This window comes from Phalacrocorax carbo, chromosome 16, assembly GCF_963921805.1.
Source record: "Phalacrocorax carbo chromosome 16, bPhaCar2.1, whole genome shotgun sequence".
Lineage (NCBI taxonomy): Eukaryota > Metazoa > Chordata > Aves > Suliformes > Phalacrocoracidae > Phalacrocorax > Phalacrocorax carbo.
Genome location: NC_087528.1, coordinates 12263560 through 12287983, shown reverse-complemented (window position 1 = coordinate 12287983; position 24424 = coordinate 12263560). Strand labels below are relative to the sequence as shown.

General features: G+C 54.7%; 1 protein-coding gene across 2 annotated transcripts in view; it reads right to left on the bottom strand.

Annotated features, from left to right (window-relative positions):
• PIK3R6 (phosphoinositide-3-kinase regulatory subunit 6) overlaps positions 1-24424 on the bottom strand; it is a 37318-nt gene that overhangs the window by 5060 nt on the left and 7834 nt on the right. Inside the window, exons 1-16 of one of the 2 annotated variants that reach the window (XM_064467043.1) lie at positions 23276-23857; positions 18297-18429; positions 15439-15522; positions 14242-14333; positions 11250-11318; positions 10686-10818; positions 9264-9333; positions 8666-8849; positions 7138-7285; positions 5897-5983; positions 4888-5344; positions 4130-4229; positions 3235-3357; positions 2624-2734; positions 898-988; positions 130-200 (exon numbers count right to left, since the gene is read on the bottom strand). In XM_064467043.1, coding sequence (XP_064323113.1) covers positions 130-200; positions 898-988; positions 2624-2734; positions 3235-3357; positions 4130-4229; positions 4888-5344; positions 5897-5983; positions 7138-7285; positions 8666-8849; positions 9264-9333; positions 10686-10818; positions 11250-11318; positions 14242-14333; positions 15439-15522; positions 18297-18309 — 1833 coding nt within the window. In that variant the 5' untranslated portion in view covers positions 18310-18429; positions 23276-23857. Of the gene's footprint in view, positions 1-129; positions 201-897; positions 989-2623; positions 2735-3234; positions 3358-4129; positions 4230-4887; positions 5345-5896; positions 5984-7137; positions 7286-8665; positions 8850-9263; positions 9334-10685; positions 10819-11249; positions 11319-14241; positions 14334-15438; positions 15523-18296; positions 18430-23275; positions 23858-24424 lie in introns of those variants that run through there. The other variant, XM_064467045.1, reaches the window with a different exon arrangement.

Here is a 24424-nt window from a genome sequence, read left to right as displayed (position 1 = left end):
TTCTGGCCTCTCCTGGAGTGTAATTCCAGAAGAAAGAAGGAGAGCCTGAACACTCTTTTGGGGAGATCTGTGCTATGCTGGGGGTCCCTGTGGACAGAGACATTTTGGACTGCCCAGAACCCTGCTTACCTTTCTGTATGTTACTGTGAGATCTATGCCAGGGCCATCCAGAGTCGTTTTCTTCCTGGTCATGGTTAACTCTGCAAGGAGGGAATGAGGTAGGATTGAGGTTCCACTCATCCCACCTGTCTGTGGTCAGCAGAGAAGGGTCTTCCCATGGGATGAGCCACCCCCTCCATCGCACAGCAGTCGCGAGCTGGCACACCGGCCCCTCTCTCCTTGCCTGTGGGAGCTGAGGCTCTGTGAGCTTAATGGGTCCAGTGGGATGGACTCACTTGAGGGTCTGTGCCCGACAGCAATGGCAAGCAACCATTGCGTTGGACACTGGGGTACACCGATGGAAGGGCTGGATGTGACCTCTGCAATGGTCCAGCCTTCAAGCACCCTTGTCCTGTTGCTGGCATCTTGAGGAAGCAGAATTTCTAACAAGGAAAATACCTGACGAAAGGGATGGCTGTAAAGCCCAGCTTGTTTCCTCAACAAAAATACGGTGCTGGTCCAACTTCAGAGGGTCATGGAGCCAACCAAAGCTACAGTCTACAAAACCTGGTTGAGACCAGGAGCCAGTGACCACAGGTTCTCTGATCTAGCCCGCTGTCATGCGCCCGAGAGGGAGATGGAGATGTTTAGGGAGGCCTCCGGCTCATCAGGGAACAAGGGATATCAGCCCACAGCATGGCCGTGACGGCTGCAGGGTGAGTGGGACTTGGAGCGGGCAGACCCCCCGCGCGGGACGGCAGCGCCTGCTGCAGGGCTCAGCCCGGGGGACGCACGCACCTCTGTGGGAGAGGCTCTCGGGCACCTGGCTGTGCAGCTCCGTGAGGAACACGTCCTCAGCTGGCTCCTGTGCTGGGTCACTGAAGAAAATCTGAAAGAGAGGAAAATCTCTAAAGACACAGCTCCTCCTCAGCCGCCCTGTGATGCCACGCTGGGCTTGTGACTTCAGGAGGTTCTCCAGAGCACCCAGGTGGGACATCCTCAGAGGGAAGCCATGGCTTCCTCGAGGCAGCCAGGGCGCCTGTGGGGATGGCGAGGGCTCCTTTTGCTCTGCTCGGTGACGGCCAGAAGCCCCCCGGCCTTGCCGGCCAGCAGAGCCGCGGGCGGTGTCCCCTGCCACTGGGTGTCACTGCACACTCACAGATGAATCCGTTCCGGCCATCCCGGCCACCCAGAGGCAACCCAGGTCAAGGGGAGCAGCTTCCCAGGCCTGACTGCGGATGCTGGCATAGCTCCAAGGCACGTAATTTCCATCTGACACACCTAAATCAACTGGTCACTTCAGACGTATTAAATATTTTATTTCCATGGGCTTGTTCTGAGCAAAATCACACAGAATCACAGAGTGGTTTGGGTTGGAAGGGACCTTTAAAGGTCATCTAGTCCAACCGCAATGTGAATGTGAAGATAAGGTCCTGAGAACCTCTCCTAGCCACTCCTAGCCCTACGTCCAACTCCTGTGGGAGCTGACTCGCACTTACAGGAACACTCTCTGCAGCCAAAGAGGAACAGAGTGGTCTTAACCAAAAGGGCAAAACAGGCTCAGTGTTTCCAGATGAAGCAGCATCACACCCTGTATGACAACAGCGTAGGTTAGGTGCCTCTATCTGAAAACCGCATCTGGAGTCAGTTCCTCTTCCCCTGCTTGAGTCACTCACTCTCTCGCTTGCTTTTGATTTTTGTCTTGGAGGAGAAATGAGTGGAATAAAAATTCAACAAACCCCCAAAATCCCCAGCCACACAAGCTGAGGACCAGATGCTCCAAGTGTTTACAAGCTACATATTATTAATGCAAGTCCTGGTGACGCTCTACCAGTAATTACCAAAGCTCTTCCAGCTCTTTGCAAGACACACGTCAATTTGCACATGTAATGGCTGCTCCTTTGCTGAAATAGGTTACCACATTGGCTATGGGTAGATTAAAAGGAGATATGTGCATCAATACCACCCTAAGCTTTGAAGGGGGAAAACTGCCAGAGGAGCAGATGGCGTGTTGATGTTACATGACCGAATACAGTAGTTCTTTGCTCTCATATCAAATGCCAGGTCTCACTCTGATATCATTTCAGAGAAAAGATGGCAGGAAATAAATAAAATAGTGTTTCAGGAAGCCCTGCAAAGCCCCTGCAAGGTACAGGAGGGCTTGGCAAAGCCACTCAGAAAACTCCTGTTTGCTCACAGCATCTAAAGCAGCAGGAGGAGCCAGAGCTCCTGAGCAAACCCGAGCCCAGCAGAACAGGAAATCTGTCTCCTTATGGGGTAATTCCAGGGTTCACTTTGCTGACCTGTGTGATCCTGAAACAGCCGTCCCGGGATCACTGACTCTGGCTGCCTTGTGCTACAGGGAGTTGCTAGACCTGGGAGCCTGGCAAGGAGGGGGCAGGCTGGGGAGCACGGAGATGCAGGCTCAGATCTGCCAAAGCCCCCGGACCCCACTGACTTTGCACGGCTCTGCCAGCAGCGGGGCTCTGCAAGCCACGTGAAGGCACCAGGATGCGGCACCCACCTTCACGGCGTAGACCGGGAAGCAGACAGGCTGGATGCCCATGCGGACATAGTAAGCGATCACATCAGTGATGAACAGATCAGTCACAAGATGTTTGCTCGGAGAGGAAGGCTGGGGGGACAAATCACATTATGGATCAGCCACAGTCACTTCTCAAAAACACTGCCACAAACACCTTTCTAGATAAGTAATGAGCAATGAGCTGTTGCCCAGGGCGGCGCTGATCTGCTCTGCCATAACTAGTCAAAGCGAATGGGAAAAGCGAAGGCTTGCGCCCACCTACCAGCCTTTTTTGGAGGCTATCAATGGTGGCTCAAACTGCCAGGAAATGAGAGCTGGGGGTATTTCAGCAAATGCCTCATTTACATTTTCTTTCTTGATATTTGCCATTTCCTGTCCCTTGGCCAAAAAAACCCATCACAGCAAATTGGTCTTGTAGGCTGGGGCAGTGTCAGCCGCATGCACCTTCCCAGCTGCGGGACAGGGACGGGGTTTGCAGAGAGAAATTCTCTATCTGGGTCACAGAGAAGCCCTGCAGGGCACGAGCTCATCTTCAGGTGTGTGTTTGAGAAACGGGCCAGGCTGGGGGGGTGGGAAGGTTCCCTTCGTACCATGGTGGCCAGCTTGGGAATCATGTGGCACAGCGTGTTGATGTTGCTCTCGTACCACGGGTCGGCTCTGCTCAGGTACCCGGCCACCTCGCAGAGCTCCTCTTGGCTGGTGGCAGCATGGTCCTGGGGGAGGAACACACAGCTCAGAGTACGATCGTGGCTCAAAATAACAGGAGCCATAGATGAGGCAGAGGTTGCTGGGGCGTGAATGCCCCGTGAGCAGCTCTCCCATCCCTCCTCCTTCCCTGCCTGGTCCAGAGAAGATGGCAAAACATTTCTTGCAGCACTCATTTAGCAGGAGCTCAAGAACAAAAATTAATTGAAGAATGAAAAGAAGAAATACTGATTTTTATAATGGCACATTTGTCAGGACTCACAGCCAGCTCTGGGCCAGCTTAAAATATTATGAGAACTGCAACTGTTTGTTTATTGCTGTCTCAAGGCTGTCAGAGGGGAAGAGATTTGCCCAGGATAAACTGCAAGGTAGTGACTTGCAGAATTAAAACTGAGGTCACAACCAAGCAGGCAAAGCCTCAGTAAGGGATGACCGCTTCCTCTAAGTGTTTGGGAGGTGAAAAAAGCATCAGTCGTTTGCTAAATCTCCCTCGATCCTCCTATAGATGGGGCATGGCAGCAGAACTGGATACCGTCTGGAGGCTGTGAGTTATCACCTGGTGGGGTGGTTGGAGCAACCTGAATGTCTCTGGAGCTGATGGATTCCTAAAGCCAGTCTGCAAGCTGAGCCCAGCATCCCTCTCTTGGCTCCCATCCTCCTTGTCCTAGGAACTAGGCATTAATGGATGTGAATTCCTGCAACCCCCCGCCCCAGCTCTTCCTCCAGCACCACCATCAGCCTCTGGCAGCTGGCGCCCAGAGCTGCCGAGCCCAGACTCACCGCAACGGCCAAGGTGTTTGGCTGCCCCGTCACAACCGGGATGTAGTAGAACTGCAAGTTCAGCCTGGGAGTCAGGAAAACTCGCCGTGTTTCTCTCTTCCTTGAAATTGAAAAATAAATAGCCATGTCACAAGGAGAAGGTGGAGGTAAACGGCCCTTGGCCAAGGCTGGGAGGTGCCAGGAGACGGCAGCTGCTCTGTGACAGAAGCACGTGCCCTCCATGCGTACCTCCTTTGCCCAGGATGGCAGTAAGGCCCTTGGGTTCCCAAACCAAGCAAGGGGAAATGATGGACACAAGGGGTGTCCCACAGACAGGCTCTGGGCTGGTACCGGTGGTCCCCTCTGCTCCCAGCTCTGCTCCCCAGGCTGCCACTGGCACTGCGACCTAGACCCACCCCACGCTGCTCTCCTACCCCAGGTGAACCTGCTGGGAAGAACCAGTTGGAAAACAGGTTTTCTTTAAGATTTTTCCCTTTTGTGTAGGAAAACATCTTGCCTCATTTATTTTTCATTTAATCCATTCCATGGACAGAAGGGAAAAACTCCCTGTGTACATCATTTGGGCCAACAGAGCCAAATGGTGCCACGCAGCCAGTGAAGTCAGATGCATTTGGGTGCAAAACACCTGGGTTCCATCCTGTCCCAGGTAACGCCGGAGCCCAATCCCATCCCCAGCCATCTTGGCTGCTTCAACAGGCTGAAGAGCAAAGCCCCCACTCTGTCCTCCCTCTCCCCAGACCCCCAAAGCCACCGGTTACCTCAAAGAGTGGTAGGCTTGGGCCAGGCGCCCCAGGATCCGGTCGTCCCCCAGCAGCACGACGCGGGCAGTGTGCAGCCTCTGGAGTGGGGCCGCGGGCTCCGCAGGGATGCCCGGTCTCCTCTGCAGCTTCACCGGGGACTTTGCCCCGGGACCATTGCAGCCAGCCTGCAGGAAGGCCACGCTCTCCAGTGGTGATGTTTTTTTTTTAATGCCACCCTTCCTCTGGAGCCGGGATTGCTCCGTCTCGGCGCTGCAAGGGGTAAAGAGCTCCTCGGCTGCCACGGGTAGATCTCGCTCAATGCCACTGTCGGTGGAGAGCACGGAGAAGCGGGTCTGCTCGCAGCACTCGCAGTCTGAAATGATGTCCTGGATCTCAAAGTTGTCCAGGTCCTGGCTTAGGCCGTCGGGCTCGCAGCTCTGTGACAGTGGGCGGATGAACAGCACCAATTCCTTCCCTGTGGGCAGAAGGGAGCTTGAGGAGGGAAATACAACCAAACCCAGGCTGAGCCCTGGTCCTGCCCTATCTCCCCTCTTCCCATGCAAACCGGAGGGCCAATACTCCACCAGCAGGTCCTAGAGGAGTCACTCTTTCAGTCTCATTTCACGTTGCACCATGAAGAGAGCTCAGTATCACTCAAATCATAGAATCATAGAACCATTAAGGTTGGAACAGACCTCTAGGATCAAGTCCAACCCAACACTACCATGTCTCCTAAACCATGCCCTGAAGTGCCACGTCAGGTACTTGGGGCCCATCCTGCTGCAGTCTGTCCCACAGGGGTCCCTCCCTCACCTCCTTCACCCCTCTCCCCCCATCCCCTGATCTGACCCCGACACCCCATAAGAAGGCAGGCTGGTGTAGTCAGCACGAGCCTCCACAAGTTTGGCCCTGGGGCAGTGGTTGTGAAACTCACAGCCCAAGAATCAGGACAAAATGACACATTTTGCTCAGGTTTCCCAGCCTCAGGCACCATCCAAACTGCCATAGACCACCCCAGGGCACTCACAGAGCTGGTCATCTTCTGTCCAGAGGTGAAAGCTGATGTTGGGGTTGGGCAGAGGTGTACCCTGCAGCCCTCCCAAGGGAGCATCGCCTGCGGGGAACAAGGATGATTGTAACACACAGGAGCAGACAGTTTTCCTGCACAGGAGCATGAACCCCCACCGGTGCTGTGCTTCAGACACTGGCTGAGATAGCCTGTGCTGACCCCAAGGGCTCTCCCACCCTGGCTGCCTTCTGGCCAGAACCTGAGGCTGTAATCACAGACCTCTGCTCTCACAAGTTGAGCCATAAGAAGGTACCTATGCCATCAGTGAAAGGGAGAAAAGAAGATGGGGAAACCAGCAAAGGCAAGTGTAGGACCTTGCTTTGCTGCGGACAGCAGAGAGATTGCAGAATAAATAAAACATTCTTTGAGCACTGGGCCTCCAACGCATGTGGCAGAACCTCCCTTGGCAAGCTCAGCTGAAACGCAAGGGAGCTCTCTGGCCCCACCATCACTGGCTATTTTTAACCCATTAGGGCTCTGTGAGAATCAGTGAGACAATTCAATAGCTCACTGCCACCAAAAGGAGATGGTCCCACTCTTCTCCCTGCACCACTGACTGCTCCTCCCCATATTTTGCAGTGCAACAGCCTCCAGCTCTTTTTGAGGAAGGGCTTGGGATGCAGGGACCTTCCACCAGTCTACCCCAGATTCCTGTGAGGAGCTGTGATGGATGGGGACATTCTTTATAGTCTGCGTAGCCCTGATGGCACCAGGCTGGAAGAGACCACTGCCAGGGATGGAAGGAGATGGCAGTACCGCTGTCTGTCACATCAGCACAAGGAGGTTTCAGGGAGTTGTGCACAGTGTCTCCCGAGCCTAGGCCGTGGCAGGATGTATCTTACACCGCAGAGCACTGGGGAGTCTGTCCAACCTCCCCTAGCTGACACCTATGACACCCTTTGCAAATGACAGAGACATGTCTCTGAGCCTCAGGACAGCTGAATTTACAGCAGAGATTGCTACAGTCCCTTTCCTCAGGTGACAATCTACCTTCCACTGCCACGTGCGGTTTGCCATCCTGGACATCAGGCTGCTGCAAGGACCCAAACCCGGTGATGGGCGCTGCTGAGGTGGAGGCAGACGGGAGGTGGGGACGGACAGATGTAGAAGGGCAATGGCGAGGACGTGGCAGTGATGCAGGGGCCTGCCAGCTTGCGCAGCTCACCTAACCCACCGTGCATGGCTGGGCAGGAGCTCACCTGCTCGCAAGGAGCTGAGGATGGCGTGGTAAATCTTCTCCAGCCTCGCTGCGTGCTGGCCGCGGTCTGCGCTCGCCTCGTTTCCTGCACGCTCGACTGCCGCCACCACTTGCCGGAACCAGTGCTCGACATCGCTCGTGGGCATGTCCTGTCGCGAGTAGCAGCTATTAGCATCCGGAGGTGTGAAAAGAGGAGATGCTCCATGGGCAGGGCCATGGGAAGGGGGCAGGAAGAGGGCAAATGAGTCCTGCACAAATGTCCTCCCATCAGGAATGATATCCAAACTGAGCTGAGACCACAGGATGAAATCTCAGCTGGGTGATTAGGCTGAGGTCAGCATACTGAGACATGTTGTTCAGATGGGGTTGAGAAAACTGAAGTCATACATGGTCCGCATTAATGCAAAATATCCTGGGCAGGAATGTGAATCTTCTGTGGGTTTCTTGGGGTTTTTTGTTTGGTTGGTTTTCTTCCAGGGGGATATCGTCTATGCTAACCTTAGCAGCTGTGCTCCTCTGGAGACCAAGTACCCTTTGTTTAGTTACATAAACTAGAACCTGGGTTTAGATTCTTCAGGAAAAGGTTTATATTTATATTGTAACACTTCTCAGCGGTGCCCAACGCCAGGCCAAGGGGCCACGGGCACAAGCTGGAACACGGGAAGTTCCCCCTGAACATGAGGACAAACCCCTTCCCTGTGCGGGTGCCCGAGCAGGGGCACAGGCTGCCCAGAGAGGCTGTGGGGTCCCTTCCCTGGAGACATTCACCCCCCACCTGGACGCGGCCCTGTGCCCCTGCTCTGGGGGTGCCTGCTCCAGCAGGGGTGGGACGGGGTGAGCTCCAGAGGGCCCTGCCAACCCCCACCACTCTGTGAATCTGTGATCCTCTCCCTGGGGAAGGCTGGAGGAGGAGAGATGCTGGCTGTACTGTCTGCTTAAAGCTTTTTTCTGGCAGGTTTGCAGCTGACGGGCACTGTGCTCCCAGCTGCCATGAGGTCGGGCAGTCAGCAGCAGAGCTGGCAGCTCAAGTGACCCTTGGGAGATGGAGAAGGCAGACACACAAAGGTGGCCTTGGAGTGGAAATTGCTGAGAGCCCCTGCAAAGTTGCCTTTCTGAACCAGGCAGTTGCCTTACTGTGGCCCCACAGCTTCTTGAAGGAGCTTTGGATGAAAACTGGTTGAAACATTTCCACTGAGATGTTTTTGCAATGACCAGTGGCTCACAGAGGAGCCTGTATTTGAGCCACAGAGCCCAGCTTTGCGTGCAAAACTGAAGACTCAAATTGAAAATTCAAAACCTCTAGGTCCTGCTGCAGCAACTCTTTTATATTTGAATTTTTCAGTTTAGCACCAGCTCTGCCCATAGCCCAGCCTTGCAAGTAACACTGGGGCTGCTGGGGATGGAGACCTGCAGTGAGGAGCTGGGGGGTCTTTCCACTTGCCAAAAAGCCTTTCCCCTCTCCGCGGTGTCCAGCAAGAGCAGGACCATCGGAAAAGCATAGGTGGTGCCGCAGAAGTGATGCCGGTTACCTGGAGGCTCCCCTTCAAGCCGCTGACGTCGCAGCCCTCGCCCAGGGCCGCCTGCATGGTGTGGATGATCACATAGCACATACACGCCCGGGGGCTCTGGGAGACCTGAGCTGCCTTCGTGTCGGTGACCAGCGCATTGCAGATGGCTTCGGAGAGCAGCTCCGGGTCGGCAAAGATGAAAATCCTGAGTGAGGCAGGATGGGAAAAGAGAGAGATGAGACGAGGACATCCCGTTCCTGACATCAGGGCTGGTACGAGCAGCTCACATCTCCATTATCCCATGCAGAGAAAAAGGGCTGCTGCTGATATTCCCCTCCTCTGCCCTGTCTCCCTGCCAAGGGAGGCTTCCTGCCTCCCAGGACAACAGTAATAAACTGGGACACATGGGGGAGCACACAAAGCTCATTTTAGCAAGGCACCAGATGCCGCCAAATTGTGTCCCCCAAGACCACGTGCTGCCACATAGTCTATGTCCAAATTAAGGTTATGTCGGGCTGTTTCATCCAACATTAATTCAGAGCACAGGAAAAGGACGGATTTCGCTTAGAGACTATAAAAGAAATAAAAGTAACAACCCATTAGAAGAGGCGCTACTCACTTTTCCTGATAAGGGTACGGGTCGCTTTTAAGACTTTGTTCGGAAATGACCATTCTTTGGTACAAGGTACCTGGCAGATGCAAGAAGAGAAACACGCAGCAGTCAGAGCATAAGAAGTAACAACAGAGCTCGCGGGAGCAGCTCGGTGCTGCTCCCGGCTGTGGAGGCTGGCAGTGGGTCTGCCAAGTCAGCAAACAACCGTTGCTGGAGAGGTGATGTAAAAGAGTCAAGAATCAGGCCCAGAGTTAAAAATAGTCAAGGACAAAGATAGGTGGTGCTACATAAAAAGAAAACCCCTTCTATTCAGGGATGATTTCCTGTATTTCCCTTCCTTTGTTTAGTGGATTATGAACTTGGGAGTGGAGTCGGAAACAGGAGGAAGAGCCCGACTCCCAGCCTCTGTCGCCGGGGCCACATCGGGGGACAGCGTTTGGGTGGATACGAAGAGCACAACGCACTTCTGGATGAGGAGGGACGTACCTTACCCTCACGGAGCTCTGGGCTGGGGAAGACGCATCCACCCCGCATTGCTCAGGTGCGATCATCTTGTGAACTTCGCGGTGCTCCGAGAGAAGCCCCGCTGGAGAGCCCCATCTCTCCACACTGAATTATTGTTTTATCAGAAGTCAGGTGAGGTAAAGGTGGACCTTGGAGGTCCAGACAAAGTGGTGCCAGGGAAGAGAGTTGGGGTGATAGTGATGGGTTGAGACTACCAAGAGTGATGCTTTCTCTCTAATTTCCCACCAGGTTTCTCATATTTTACCTCCACCTCACAAGGTGTCTGCACCTTGCACTGTTTTAAAGGATTGCTTTTAAAGACTCTTATTAAAGAAAACTAACAAGAACTTTGTTGAGCAATGTAGAGAAAAAGGAAAATAGAGTTGTCCTCTGGCTTGCTTTCTAAAAGGGACGCTTCTCTGCAGAAGCTAGTGATGGTTTTGTGTCTAAAACCTGATGCACAGGTAGTGAAGGGAGAGCCCATGCTGGACTGCCTGCAACTTAATCTCAGACGGAGCCTTCACTTTGCAAAAAGGAGACCTCCACAAAATGTACTGAGATGCCCAGGCCAGGAGCACAACCACCCTGTTTCCCATCTAGACAGAGGGTGTACATATACCTGCCTTAGATGGGCTGGGCTTGACCCGGTGGTGCCTACACTGACAGCAGGAGGACGCCAAGGTTTTCTGCCAGTAACTAAGGCTCAGCAGCCTGAAATCAGGAGAGAGGAACCCTCCCATCCAAATGCATCCATAAGACCCCCAAGCCTTTGGCCAGCCCCCTGCAGAAATCCCTGCCATGGCTCACTGCATTAGGCAAAGGCCAGCTCAGGTGTGGAAACCCCCAAAACCCCCAGTACCGTTGCCTCGCGGACCCAAGCCATTCGCCACGGCATGCACGGGCAGAGCAGAGGAGCCCTCATACCTGGTGCTGTCCTTTCCATCTTCAGCCTGATGGCATAGTCCAAACCGATGGTGCAGAAAGGCTTGGGCAGGGTGAGCAGCTTCTTACAGAAATCGTACACTCTGCCACAGAGCTCGTCAGAGATGCAAGGAGCCTGGAGCGAGAAAGGGGCAGATAGGGAGATGCCACAGGCAGCGATCCCTACCGGTGCTCTCCCCACAACAGACCCCAGGGTGGGAGGGCACAGAGCTACGCCAAATTCAATCTGGATTTAATGCAATGTAGGAAGCAGGATCAGGCCCTGCAATAGTTTGGAAACCTCCAGGGCTGTGGGCAAATGTTTTTGCCAGGTTGTGGCTTCCTGAACCACCTCAGAAAAGGGGGTCAGCTGGAAGGACGTGTCACTCCCGTCCATGTCTCAGCCATCAAACAGCACACTGGGAAGTGTACACTTGAGTCCACCCATGATAGTCCCAGGGCTTTGCTGGGCAAGTACGTATTTCAGCACAGGAAGAGATGCTGAGTGACTTCAGGTGGCCCCTGATTTCCCTGGATCTTGCCCCAGTGAAGCCCGCGGTAGGTTACCTTTATCAAGGTGTACATCAGCGTGTGCAGCAAGGGGATGATGTAATGCCTGAAGTCACCTCGCTCCGCCTGTGGGACCAAAAGGCACAGTCAGCACAGGCGGCACCTGGCAGGGCGCTGGGATGGCCAGCAACGGAGACCAGCGCTGGGGGAGCCACCAAACCCCCCGGGATATGCTGGGTCCCGGCTGCCCAGCGGCTCAGGCACACCGAGGGAGCACGGGAATTCTGCCTGGTTCAGGGGCGATGCTCCGCAGGTCAGGGTGGGGTTTGGGGTCCCTCCACAGGCCATCAGGGTGGGCAGGATGTCCCTGGGGCACAGAGGACCTGCCTGGTAGGCACCCCGTGCAAGCCAAGCCTTGGGGAAGGGCGCGGGGGGGTGGACCACGCTGGCATGGCCACCACCGCATCACAGGGCTGGAGACTGTTGTAGGGACGTGAAGGCTCTGGGAGCTGCTGCCGGAGCATGGTTTGCACACCGAGAGCTGCGAAGCGCATATGCAGCCGTCACGGTGGCAGAGAGCAAGCTTTCCAACTGACCTCATTGAGGATCTCCTTTCTGTTGTGAAAAGTCATGTGAAAATATAAAACCACTGGGAACTCTCTGGAAAAAACATGTTTTACATTTGATGGGTGTGGGACCAGAGTGGGCAGGGAGGAGAGATGCTCTTGCACCCCCATCCTGGCCTGTGCGAGGCCAGATGGATGCTCAAGCCAACACAGCCACGGCCCCTCCCTGCATCCTGGCTCTAACTGACAGCTCCAGCAGTGGGGATGCCCCTGGATAAACCTGGGGAAGATATTCTTATCCCAAACATATTTCCAGCACCTTTCTTCAGGGCTGCTGTGCCGATGGATCCCAGTTAAATGGAACTGTTGGCAGCAAAGCTTCAGAAATTGTCAATAAAATGAATAATACTGAATCAAATTGCTGAGATCAGCTGATATTTGCCCAGAGCCCCAGAGGAACTCAAGCATAAAATTGCTAAATTATTATCTGTGGTTGGTACTGACTGCTCAGAGCTCCTGCAGTACCAGAGGGGGAAAAAAGTGACACTAAATTCCAAGATCTTCAAGGAGATGAAGGGAATTACAGATCAGGAGGCCTGACATCCCTCCTGGGCAAAGAAAGATAGGAGTAGCAGAGTGATAGTAGGTATAGCAGGGAGGGACTGACGTGGTTTTTGCGGAGGAAGGCAGACCTCAAGCTCTCTGGAGGAATCCCTGCATCCACAGCCGAGGGGGAAGTGGGTGTCCCTGTCAATCTGGATTTGCAAAAGCCACCTGATAAAATCCCTCCCCAAGGCACTGATGGAAGCTAAACTGCCGTAGCATGAGAGAGACACCATGCAAATAGCCTCAGGGCGGCTTAAAAGGCAGGAAACAAAGATTAGGAATAGCCTCTTGATGTTCACGGGTACTTGGCCTCCCCAGGGGCTGAGCAGCAGCTGGCCTGAGACACGGCAGCTGAGCAATGCCGAGCAAGGAGGCTCCATCCTTCCAGCTCGAAAGGAGAGATAGCAAAGATGAAGATGGTACGGGGAGGTTTCTGCACTAAGGACGGCTAGCGGGGCTCATCACCAGGGTGGGGAGGAGGAGACGGAGCGGGGAGAGGGGTGCTTCCTCCCTGCACTCAATGAGAGGGCAAAATAAGGCAGGCTCATAAGAAAGAAAAGGTGCTACTTCTACATGTGACATCTCATCAAACCACAAACCAGGTCGTACCAGGATACTAAGGGTGCTAAAAGTTTACATAAGACCAAAAAATGACAAGAGAAATCAATGCAACAAAAAATCTATCATAAGGTTTCTGTCAAACGCTCTCAGGACAGGATACTGCGTTAGATATTTCTGCTCTGACACGCTCTGGGGAGGAAATGAGCAACACAGAGGAGAAATTTCCACTCTACCTATGACTACAGCTGGCTGGGGTGGGATGAGGGAGATTTGGGGGTGGTCAGATGTGCTTTGCACTGTGCTATTTACAAGCTGCGAAGGCTGGCTGCCCTTGGCTGCTGCAGCATCGAGGAGCCTGGGGAGGTTCTATCTTCTGCCCATGGCTTGTTGTCACTTTCGGGGCAAACCCTGGTCCCTGCAGCTGCCAGCTGGGGACAAGCTACAGCTCTGCCCTGGTGTCCCACAGTTTTCCACTCTCTGCTATGAGCCACAGTCCCCAGCCAGGCTCAAGGCACCCTAAAATCACCTTCATAGCATCACAGAATCCCAGCATCCCAGGTGGGAAGGGACCTCAGGGATCATCTAGCCCAACCTTTCTAGGCAGAGCCCAGCCTAGACAAGACGGCCCAGCACCCTGTCCAGACAACTCTTGAAGGTGCCCAACGTGGCCGAGGCAACCCCTTCCCTGGGGAGATTATTCCAACGGTGACTGTCCTCACTGTGAAAAATGTCCCTTGTGTCCAACCGGAATCTCCCCAAGAGCAACTTGTGTCCATCCCCCGTGTCCTCTCCATGGGACTCCGTGTAAAAAGGGAGTCTCCATCTTCTTTGTAGCTACCCCGTAAGTACTGGTACGTGGTATGAGATCCCCTCTGAGCCTCCTTTTCTCAAGGCTGAACAAACCCAGCTCTCCCAGCCTATCCTCGTACGGCAGCTTCCCTGTCCTCTGATCATCCTGGTGGCCCTTCTCTGGGCCCCTTCCAGCCTGGCCACATCCCTTTTGTACAGCGGGGACCAGAACTGCACACAGCACTCCAGGGGTGGCCTGACCAGCGCTGAGTAGAGCGGGATGATGACTTCTTTCTCTCTGCTGGCGATGCCCTTTTTGATGCAACCCAGCATCCTGTTGGCCTTCTTGGCCGCAGCAGCCACTGTTCGCTCATATATCCTGAGCCTGGGATGCTCCAGGAGGGAGGCAGAGCCCTGCAGGTTGAGTGGAGTCCCCATCCCTCTGCTCCCCTGCACCCCACAGCAGGGCACACGCCACAGAGGGGCCAAGCCTGGTGCTCAGGGGATGTCTCTGAGGCAGCACTCACCCTTTCCAGCTCCTTCACCAGGATCCTGACCAGGACGGAGCTGTTACTGAGATTCTGGTCGATTTTTTTATGCAGGGTCCATCGCAGCATCCCTGAGAAGTGAAAGCCAGGAGAGGTCAGGTTGCAGAGCAGAGCAGCGATGGGTCAGGAGCAGCGTTTGGCAGAGGAATAGGCAGACCTGGGCACTGTTGCTACAAAAAATCACCCACTGGGATGGTAAGTTAACATCGTTATCAGAGCTGAACCATCTGCTTAAGTCAGCGACCCTCTGCAAGGGTCAAGACATGCTGCTGCCCTGATTCCGGCTGCAGCACTGATGCATCGTACCTTTAACACTGGGAACACTTTGGAAAAAGGTCCCAGAGATTCTAGGACTGAGGGGCTGGAGAAAAGCAAGGCAGGGCAATGGACATGCAGTTTGTTTCCTGTTCCCTCCGTTGCTCTGTTTATGACTGCCTCCTTTCACCGCCCGCCCTCAGGAATTTGGGTTCCTGCTAGTCCCAGCACACAGCCCCTGAACGCTGGCTGCCAATAGCTCACGCTCAGAGCAAGGACCACAGAGCAGCTCAGTTCTGCAGATGTCAAGGGTCATTCCAGGCAAAATCAAATTTAATTAACTGTAAAATATTCTGTGCACTTCAAGTAAGATCAGTTTTTCAAAATCAATGAAGTTTCCTAAAGCTGTAGCAGTCCAGTTGCTGGATCAACTAGAGTTTTATTCTCCAAAACGGTTACACAGGGTTTTCAACTGACTCTTCAGCGAAGAACTGAGCAGTGCGTGGCAAAGCGATCCCCCCGCAGGGAGGGATGGGGAGACGCCAGCTCAGAGCTGTTAAGTGAGTTGGATGGGGCCGTGCAGTGAGTCGGTGTCAGAGCTGGGAACAGCGTCGCAAACTCTGGCATTTGATGGCCCACCTCAACACCGGACTTCCAAGCGAGTGAATGGTGTAGAGGGTGTAACAGCCACGTAGAGGAGGGATGAAAGCTGCTGAGGCTGGTGCACAGCAGACACCAGGAGCTTGCCAAAGAAAAGGCAGAGCGGTGCTGGGGAGGTGAGGCCACCCTGTGTCCCCCTGACTCTGGCACCGTCTGAGAGGGGAGCAGTGGGGGGACTGGGGCCAAGCAATGCCCCAGTGAGGCAGCGCTGGAGACAGGGGGTGCTGACCCCCCGGGAGCCACGCCGGGGGTCCGCCTTACCTCGGTCACACTGGCAGGCAGGGTGGTGCCCGTCCAGCTCTCGCAGCAGCGTGCGGACGCGGCGCAGGATGTCTGACTCCACCTCTGTGGGGACAAAGAGGACATGAGCAGCCAGGCCAGCACCCCTGGGAGACCGGCACCCAGGGACAAGCCACCCCATGAACGCCACCACACCAACTGGTGGCCCCTGGAGCCATACTGGAGAGCAGTATGTCCCTGCAGGGACATGGCGGTAGAGAAGCTCTGCAGAAGGCTGCTCAGGCATGAGCTCTTCAGAGCTCCCCTTGTTCAATAAAAAAATCACACATTAAATAGAGAAGCTAACGAAATTAAACCACAGCTTGGCACCACGAAAGAGGACAAACACCTCTGTGTTTTGGCACTGCATGGATTCAGCCTCAACCTCATACCCATCGCAACGAGCACTCTTGCAACAAGGTCTGCTGCCTGCACCACCAGCTCACCCCTCGTGGAAAACCCAGGCAGAGCCACCAGGCTGGGCACGTCAGCTCCTGCCTTCCTCCTGTGACCCCTCGCAGCCCCTCCCCAACGTGCGACCACACACCCGTGGGCCCCGAGCACCTCCTGCTCCCCCAGGCAGGGACCCGAGGTTGGCGCTTCTGCCTGGTAACCACCACACATGCCTCGTACACATCAAAACCAAACTGCATCCTGCTCGCAGCCAAAAATAAGTCTGACAACCTCAGGCCCAGTTTGGGGTATGACTCGTACGTGGGGTGATGGCTTGTGGTCACGAGTGAGATCGAATGACAGCCGGCTGGCTATGCTCACCGACACACTGCAGATGTAAAATAAAAGTCAGCCCTGAAAGCACGTGGGGTATCGGCTGGGAAAGCTGCAAGCTCCCTTTACCCCACCACGGCCTGTCTTTGTGTCCCTTCTTACACTGGGCTTCTCTTTTCTATCAGCAAAATGATTCTTGTTCCTTTGTAATAAAAAAAAAGCATTATATGACATTGGGTATTATTAGGTGATCTCCTTCTGCAGGAAGTTGTAGGCTGGAGCAGCAAGAACATGGCCTGATCCAGGGGAGGATTCAGATGTTCGTGGTAACCATATCCCAGGGCCCTTTCCTGGGGCGGGTCCCTGCCTCTGGGTTCACCACTGGGGTCCAGACCATTGCCAGCAGTGGCTGAGTGGGTCTCGCCTGTGTGGCAAGGATGCAAACAAGGAACATCCAGGTCCTAAGGGAGCTCCAGACACATGCTGTCCCATCTGAGTTGTCTCATCCACATGGGATTGCCTTTTGGGACTGGTGCCATTACCACCACGTTTCTGGCCCAGTTTTGCTCCTCAGTTTGCTCATTCCCTCCACACCCTGTTCTGCCACAGGTCCTTCTTCCCGCACGTCAGAGAGATGGCAGGGGGACGGTGGGCACTCATCTTTACACAAGAAAGAGCGGAGGCCACCAGGGGGTGGCCACTATTCGAGCTGTGCTCAAGGATTTGCCCCCAAACATGCTTCCTCGGCTCTGGAAAGAGACAAAGCCAACAGGGCCAGGTCTGGTTGGTGGAGCAGGCGGTGCTTTGGGCTTTCCAGAAACAGTGACTGGGGGAGGTGGGGTGGGAGCTGGCTGGTTGAGAGCTGCAGGAAGGGGCACAGGAAAATACAGGGGGGATTTTACAGCTCAGCTGGAGGGTCAGACAAACGCTCATCTCCAGTGAGCGCTGCTGGGGGCAGAGGACCATCCTGATCATGCAGGAGACGGGGCAGCTTTGAGTTCCTGCCCTTCATCCTGTGCAGACCCATGCACCATCTCAGGATGGATTTGATGCAAAAACCGGAGACGATTTTTTGCTCTGCTACTGTGCTTTTTAGAGGGTGTGTGTGCCCGGGGCCGTCATACAGGGGAGCAGACATGGCACCCCAGAGTTGCTACCATTCCCACTAGCGCTGCACAGCAGAGAGCAGGAGCACTTTGGCCCTCACAGCGTCCTTGCTGCCTCCTTGTCACCAGCTCGCAGGGCAGGCAGCATGGCCAGACACGTGACAAGCCACTCTCACCCTCTCCGAGCCCAAGACTGCAGTGTTGTGAGAGGGTGACCAGGGAAATGTCAACATTTTGCTTTGGAAATCTGTATTTTCTCTCCTTTTTATTTTCTGTGCAGTGATTTTGTAAAGCTCCTCGATTTCACTATTATGTTCACTGGTTTTGCACTAGGGAGTTATGCAATAATGGACTATTTGAAATGTCCTATTCTTTTCATTTGTGTACGTTTCTAATTACCCAGGGAAGTTTTCCTGAGCACAGATATAAATACTGTCCTCTTTTTCTAAATCAAAGCAACTACAGTCATGATACGCTGAGGTTTCTTCATGGGGAGCAGAGCTTCAAAGTGCTCGTTCCAATACAAGCAAGAGGTGCTTTGATCTAAAAACAGTCTCAACCTGCCAGCAACAAACAGTAGTGGCTTAGAAATGAAATAAAACATTTCAGTGTTGATATCCTGACCTCAGGGTGCCGGGAGACCGACACCACCTTGTGAAATGGTGTGAAAATAAAACATGGGGAGAAAAACAGACATAAAAATACAATAAACATAAAACTGCTTTAAAATTCAGATGCGAATGGTTGCCAGACTGGGTGCTTTCAATGCACCCCTCTGCAGCGAATCTTTTGGCTGCCTCTCAGTCGCTTTGTGCCTCATTTCCCATCTATAGAGCAGGGTCTGCCAAGACCTTGCAAAGAGCAAGGTCTGCCCATCGGCGAGGAATCCTCCTTAGATACCCACGCGTTTTATTGGAGGGTAATGGAGGCACAAGAAGGCGGTTGAGGTGGGTTCATTCGGTTGGGACCCCCCCGCCCCGGCACCCCGGGGGACTCGGCACCACCCACCTGTGCTCTCCATGGCCGGGCTGAGGCTGCAGCACAGCGCGGGCACAGCGGCCGCAGGGCGTCTGCAGTGATGGGGTGAGTGCGCAGCTGCTCCTCACTCAACACGGGCATGGCCTTGGGTCCTGTGTCTCACCTGTGAAAAAATAGGGTATGCTCAGCTCAGGCTGGTGGTGGAGATCAGGATCAGCCTGGACCCCGGGGGTGGGAACCACAAAGCCACCGCGCCACCATGGGTATGGGACCCTGGCGTGGAGGGTGTCCGGCAGGGAGGCTGAGCCCTACAGGCGAGCACAGCATGTCTCAGGGGCTGTGTTTTGCTGGAGAAAGCTTTGGCTCGAAGCCAAACTCATCTGAACACTTGGCCCCCAAAGCCTCCTGCAGCAAGGAGGCCCCCAGGGATGAGCATCAGCATCACCAGGCAGGGCAGGGTCGGGAACCTCATCTTCCCCAGGATTTAAGAAGAAATATTCAGGTTAAGTCAAACTGTGTCTGAAATTCTAAGTCCAACCAGAAAAAGAAGAAGAAAAGACCCCAAATTTCCATGAGGTTTCTATGTTTGTTGTGCTGATCTGCTGCTATCCTGACCCAGCATCCCAGAGAAACACACCCTGAGGAAAGCTTGGGAGCCGGTTATGCTGCAGAGGGAAGCCAGCCTGGAGCCGGACAGCTTCCCTTGCCCTCAAGCATTGTTCTCTCCAAAGAAAGAGGAAAAAAAAATAATCCCAAGAGCTGAGGAGGAAGGAAGGGAGATTTGCTTGTGACACGACCACAAGCAGGCTGGGGAGCCGGCACGGGGCAGCCGCAGGGAGGCAGAGGAGATGCCGGCATCTTCTGTGTGAAATACCACCGCTGAGATGCTCAGCTGTAGTGACCTACCCCTCAGCTGGGTCCCTCCCAGCCTGCAGCTCCGGTGCCTCGTGGTCCTGCCCCCCGCCGTGCCCATGGAGAGGCAACATCTCCCCCCATGCGTAGCTCTCTCCTGTCTCCCCAGCCACGGGCATGGCGGCCACCACAGGACCGCGCTGCCTGTAGTTACAGCCTGCGTGAGCTGCAACACTGCTTTCGACACCTGTAGCTTGAGGCTTTTCCAGCCTGCAGATTTTGCCCTATCTTCTTGCCTTTAGGGATGGAAAAAATACCCAGCACATAGCTCTGAATTCTACGATTTCCTTAAAACAGCCACATTTGTGGCTGGTAACAGGGAGGCCATGTCCAGTTGTCCCCAAACCAGGACAGGCAGCACTAACAACACAGTCCCATCAGCCGTCTGCATCCCTCCAAGCACAGGCAGGCCGTCAGCCCACGCTTGTGCGCATGTCTTTGCTCTATTTAGGATTCGCTCTATTTAATTTGTAGATTTAGGACCTAACTCTACCCAGGTAGGCCCTAAATATATAAAAATCCATCACCAAACCCAACAGCTCTGCGGCTGCAGGGGGAGATGGACAGACATGTGCAGGAACACCCCCGCCACGCATCACTCGAGCCCCGAGAGCGTTCTGCCCTCAGTAGCTTTCAGAAGCTCATTAAAGGTTTCCTGCAGCACGCGAAGTTTTCAAAACCCACCCCAGAGCCGTGTGGCCTTTATTTCTGGCCCTGGGGGTGGATAACAAGGCCTGGCGCTGGGCCACCACGGCGGATTTCCACCGCCTGCCGGGCAGGAGCGCCGTGGGGGCAGCTCCCGGCCGCAGCTGAAAGCGGAGGGGAGAAGGGAGGTGAGGACAGGGGTCCTTGTGCAGGCCAGGGTCTTACTATAGCAAAACCTGTGCCTCTGCCTGCACAGCTGGCAGGCAGCTTGGTCCAGGGCTGGGAGCAGGGTGGAGATGCCAACCCCACCCTGGCTCAGCTGGATGCCTGATGCCGACCTGGGAGTTGCATCTCAGCGGCATGTGGATAGCGCTGTGACGATGGACGTGCCCTTTCCTCCAAGGTGACCGCCCTGGGGTGCACCATAGCAGAGCAGAGGGTGTCTACTAAATCCAGCAACCCATTTCCCCCTCCGCACCCCACGCTGACGGCAGCAGCTCTGCCTGCAGGTGAGTCGCGCTGCTGCCCACAGGTTGTTCCTGCCTGTGGCACAGCCACTTGCCTTCCCTGCTCCCACCCACGCCGCCACCCCTGGCCAGCAACCGGATGGCTCTCTGGAGATGCTCAGCACCCTGGGTGCAGAGTGATGAGCAAGGGAAGGATGCTCTCATGCCTTGGCCGCAGCCGGCAGTAGCGCTGACAGCCCCCGCCATGCATCAGGCGTATGATTGCGGGCAAACGGAGCTTTGCTTCTGCAGGCAGAAATGAGATGTGCCTCCTGGTATGCTGGGGTCTGGGCCAGAGGAGGAGAAGATCAATTAATCCTCCTAGTTTCAAAAATAACAGATCACACTCTTGAATTAACAGCTACAGAAGGAAAGTGAATGATTCTCCTAATCCCTTGCATGCGTAAGAGCGCCAAATACCATAGAGCAGTGTTACACAGCCCGTGAGCTGGTTGGCACCGCAGTTCTCAAAATGATATTTCCTGCTGGGAAAAGCACTGGGGGTCCCCGAGGCTGTGGGGTGACCCACGCCGCCGGTGCTGAGCAGCGGAGCCGGCTGCGCGCCGGGCTCCTCCGGTGTGCCTGCGGCGGGGCTCGGGGAGACTGCCTACCAAAGTGAAACACAGCCTGCTGCTAATTGCATCGGTGCTTTTCCACATGCACATCCTACCTGCCCATGCACGGGGGTGGAGCTGGTGCCCAAATGTGGAACCTGCTTGCCAGCACTTGGTTTCCAGATTTAGAAAAGGACTCAACAATGCAAGAGCAATGTGAGCTCCTCCTGCCTGAGAAACCTTGGTTCTCAGTTCACCTGCCTGCTTGAAAAGTGCTGCCTTTCCTCGCTGTCAGCAAAGAGGAGCTGAGACTGCATCCATAGTCCACCTGCCTGCTTGGGTCTCCCAAGAATATTCAACATAAAATGCCAAAAACTGGTCTCCAGCATATTCAAAGTCCAGTCACACCATCTGTGGGAGGACAGGTAAATGTCGTATGACTAGAGGCATGAAAGGACATACATGGAAACAAGCTGGTGAGGAAGACTAGGGTCAGTCTGGTTCCTGCCAGGCACTAGCTGCTGTCTTGGCCTGGCCATAACCAGCACAGGGACCTAAACGAGCAGAAAATCCCCCATTTTCACTGAGGATGTTTTCTGCCTGCTTTGTTCCCCAAGGGTGAGGGTACCAGGGCTACCACAGGAGGAGGAGGCATGCAGGGCTGAGGATAGGAAGGGCTGCACAGCATCAGCCCCCGTTCAGAGCAGTTCAGACAGCAGGACCCCATTTGCCCTCCCCAGCCACGACAGACGGGGATGTCACCTGCCCTTCCCTCCTGGGCTTCACCAGGACTTTCCCGAGAGCAGTCGGCCCTGCAATCAACATGACACAAATCCAACCCCAGTAACATGGCGAGGAAGGCTTTGAAGATGCAAGAGCTTGAGATGTAACCAAGGACTAAATTCAGCCTTTGTGCGGAGAATTTACAAACAGTTCCTCGCCTGCGGAGATGTAGGCTGCTCCCCAGCCAAGGTGCATGAGTAGCTTTTGAGTGACATGAATGAAGCCAGGCTGATTTATGCCAGATGATCTGACCTTGGCACCTCTTTGGCTGAGCAGAGAGGGGCAGGGAGCAAAAACCCAACCTACGCACCCCTGGAAAGGGGACTGAAAGCCCCTGCCCTGGCAGAGACACTGCTCTGGGCAGAGGCTGACCATAAGGGATGAAGCCCATCACCTGGCAGGAGGGGTTCCCTGAACACCACCTAGAAGCCATGTGTAACTGCAGCGACAAAATAACCATCTGAAACTCCAATGACACACTTAGAGCTGCTGATTGGGGTGAAAAAGCATTTTAGCAGGGGGTGTGTAGGACTGCAGGCACACACCAGCAGCGCTGGTGTCAGAGCAGTGGGAGATGTCACCCACTGGCGCCCAGAAACCTGGGGTGTAGCAGGATCCCTATCACTGCACCAGGCTGTTTCTTGGCCTGCTGAGACAGGATCAGTCCCCAACACCCACCCAGTGCTCCTCTGCCTGCCAGGCTGTTCCCAGGGCGCAGCAGCCATAAATCCCCTGGAAGACCAGATATGACACACTGGGATGTGATGCTGGGATGCTGGGACCACTCCTAACCTGGAGAGGATGGAGAGGGATGTCCCTGCATCCCCAGCATGTGGAGACAAGTCCCTTCTTGCTGAGTCCTTTGCCACCCCTTCTGGTCGCAGAGCATGGGGCTAAAGACCTTGATTACAGCCACCTCTGCACTTTGTGCCCACCGAGCCCTGACCCACCACATGCTGAGAGCCAGCCGGGGGGCACCGCATGCCCACAGCTTGCTCAGGCGCTGCGTGGGGATGGCAGGTGTGGAGACCGTCTAGGCTGCATTGCAGCCCCCCCTTCTCACCCAGGGATCTGGGTGAGCCAGGTCTCCTCTCCCAGGTTTGCACTGCTGGCCTGGTGTCTCACACAGGGACGCTCTCAGCCAAGGGCACTTCACCGAGTCTCTAGGACCAGACCCTCAGCATTAACTGCGCCACGTCCCCCCATCCCAGCACAGCAGACTGGGATTGCTGCTGCCAGCAAGCGTCAGCGCAGTCCCCAGAGGAAGGGGAGCACAAGACATCGGAGCCTCCCACTACAGACAGCCCTCTCTGCCTGCCTCATCTCTCCTGAAATGCCTGATCCCTGCCAGAAGTAGGGGGGATATCGTCCCCATTTCTGGGGATGGACTCCGCACCAGTCCTACTGCCTGGAGGACTAACTCACACCCCTGCAAGAGAGAAGGTCACAGGCTTTCACTTGGGAGCCCCTGCTCCGCTCCCCCAAAGGCTGGAGATAGGATCCCCCATCACAGCCTGGCCCTGCAACATCCCCGCTGTGAGTGGGAGCAGAGGGACCAACACGAGGAAGGACCCTGTCCCAAAGTTGCCCGGCTCCAGGCTGCACTCACCTTCCCTTGCGTCCTTCCAGCTCCCAGGATCACGGCTCCCTTTGGGGCATAAGACCATCCCAGCAGGCACATAGTGAGGAGGAGGAGGAAGAGGGAGGAGGCGGCAGCAGATCAGGCGCGGCTGAAGGGCAGCGGCTCCTGGGCTGAGGTGCGGCACGTGGGAGCTAGACGGGGAAGCAGCAATCCCCGCGGCATCTGCACCAGAGCCCGCGTACACCGCTGAACAGGGACGGGGCTCGCTTCTGCTCCCTGTGCATGTGTCTGAGCTCACCGGTGCCACAAGCTTTCTACTAGAAACAGGAAGGGCTCACAGGCTCCAGCCAACACACATGACCATGAGGAGATGATAGATGAGTTGAGGGGAAATATGACGGTGCAGGGCATAAAAGCAAGCCCTGCAAAAGTGCTGGTGAGAGGCAGAAGCTGCTCAGTTCCCTGATCCACACCCATGAGGGCTCCTCTGCTTTCTGTCCCCCTCCTCCCCCCTTGGATCTCTTCCCTTCCCTGCAGCAAACACGAGACACATTTCATCCCATAACTGGTTATTTTGCTGTCTGCCAGCTCAGCAAGACCAGAGTCTTCTCTGCATTCATCCCACTTCTTTGCAGAGCTGCAAATCCCTGCTTCCTCTCTGCAATTCTTAAAATACCCATGGTATCAGCTGTATTTTATTTCATTTGCAGGAAAAAAAAATTAAAAAGGAAGGGCAAGAAGGGAAGTCACATTCCTCCCTTCAGTTTTCAATAACTGTGAGGTTTTTTAGTTAAAAAACCTTAGTGACTCAAAAGCCACCTCTCCCAAGAGTTTGGGGTAGTTATGGGAACCATCTGGCTATAGTCTTAAAAATGAAGAACTTCACATTGAAAGCACAGTTCACCCTGGAAACTGGCAGATAAGACTATGGTTTAAAGGGCTTTACAGCTTTATCCTCCTTTCCCAAACTACCAGGGTGATGGAGGGCGCGTGAGCAGGACCTGGCTGAGCACCCCATGAACCCATCCTCAGTGTCCCTGAGGTCCCAGCAGTTAATGGGGATCCAGAGGCGGGGAACAGTTTGTGACAGCTGCTCTGTTTTAGCTAACGCAAGATGAAGTCCTCCACTCTGCCTCCCTCCTCACCTCTCCATCCTCCCAATGCTCACCCCGTTGA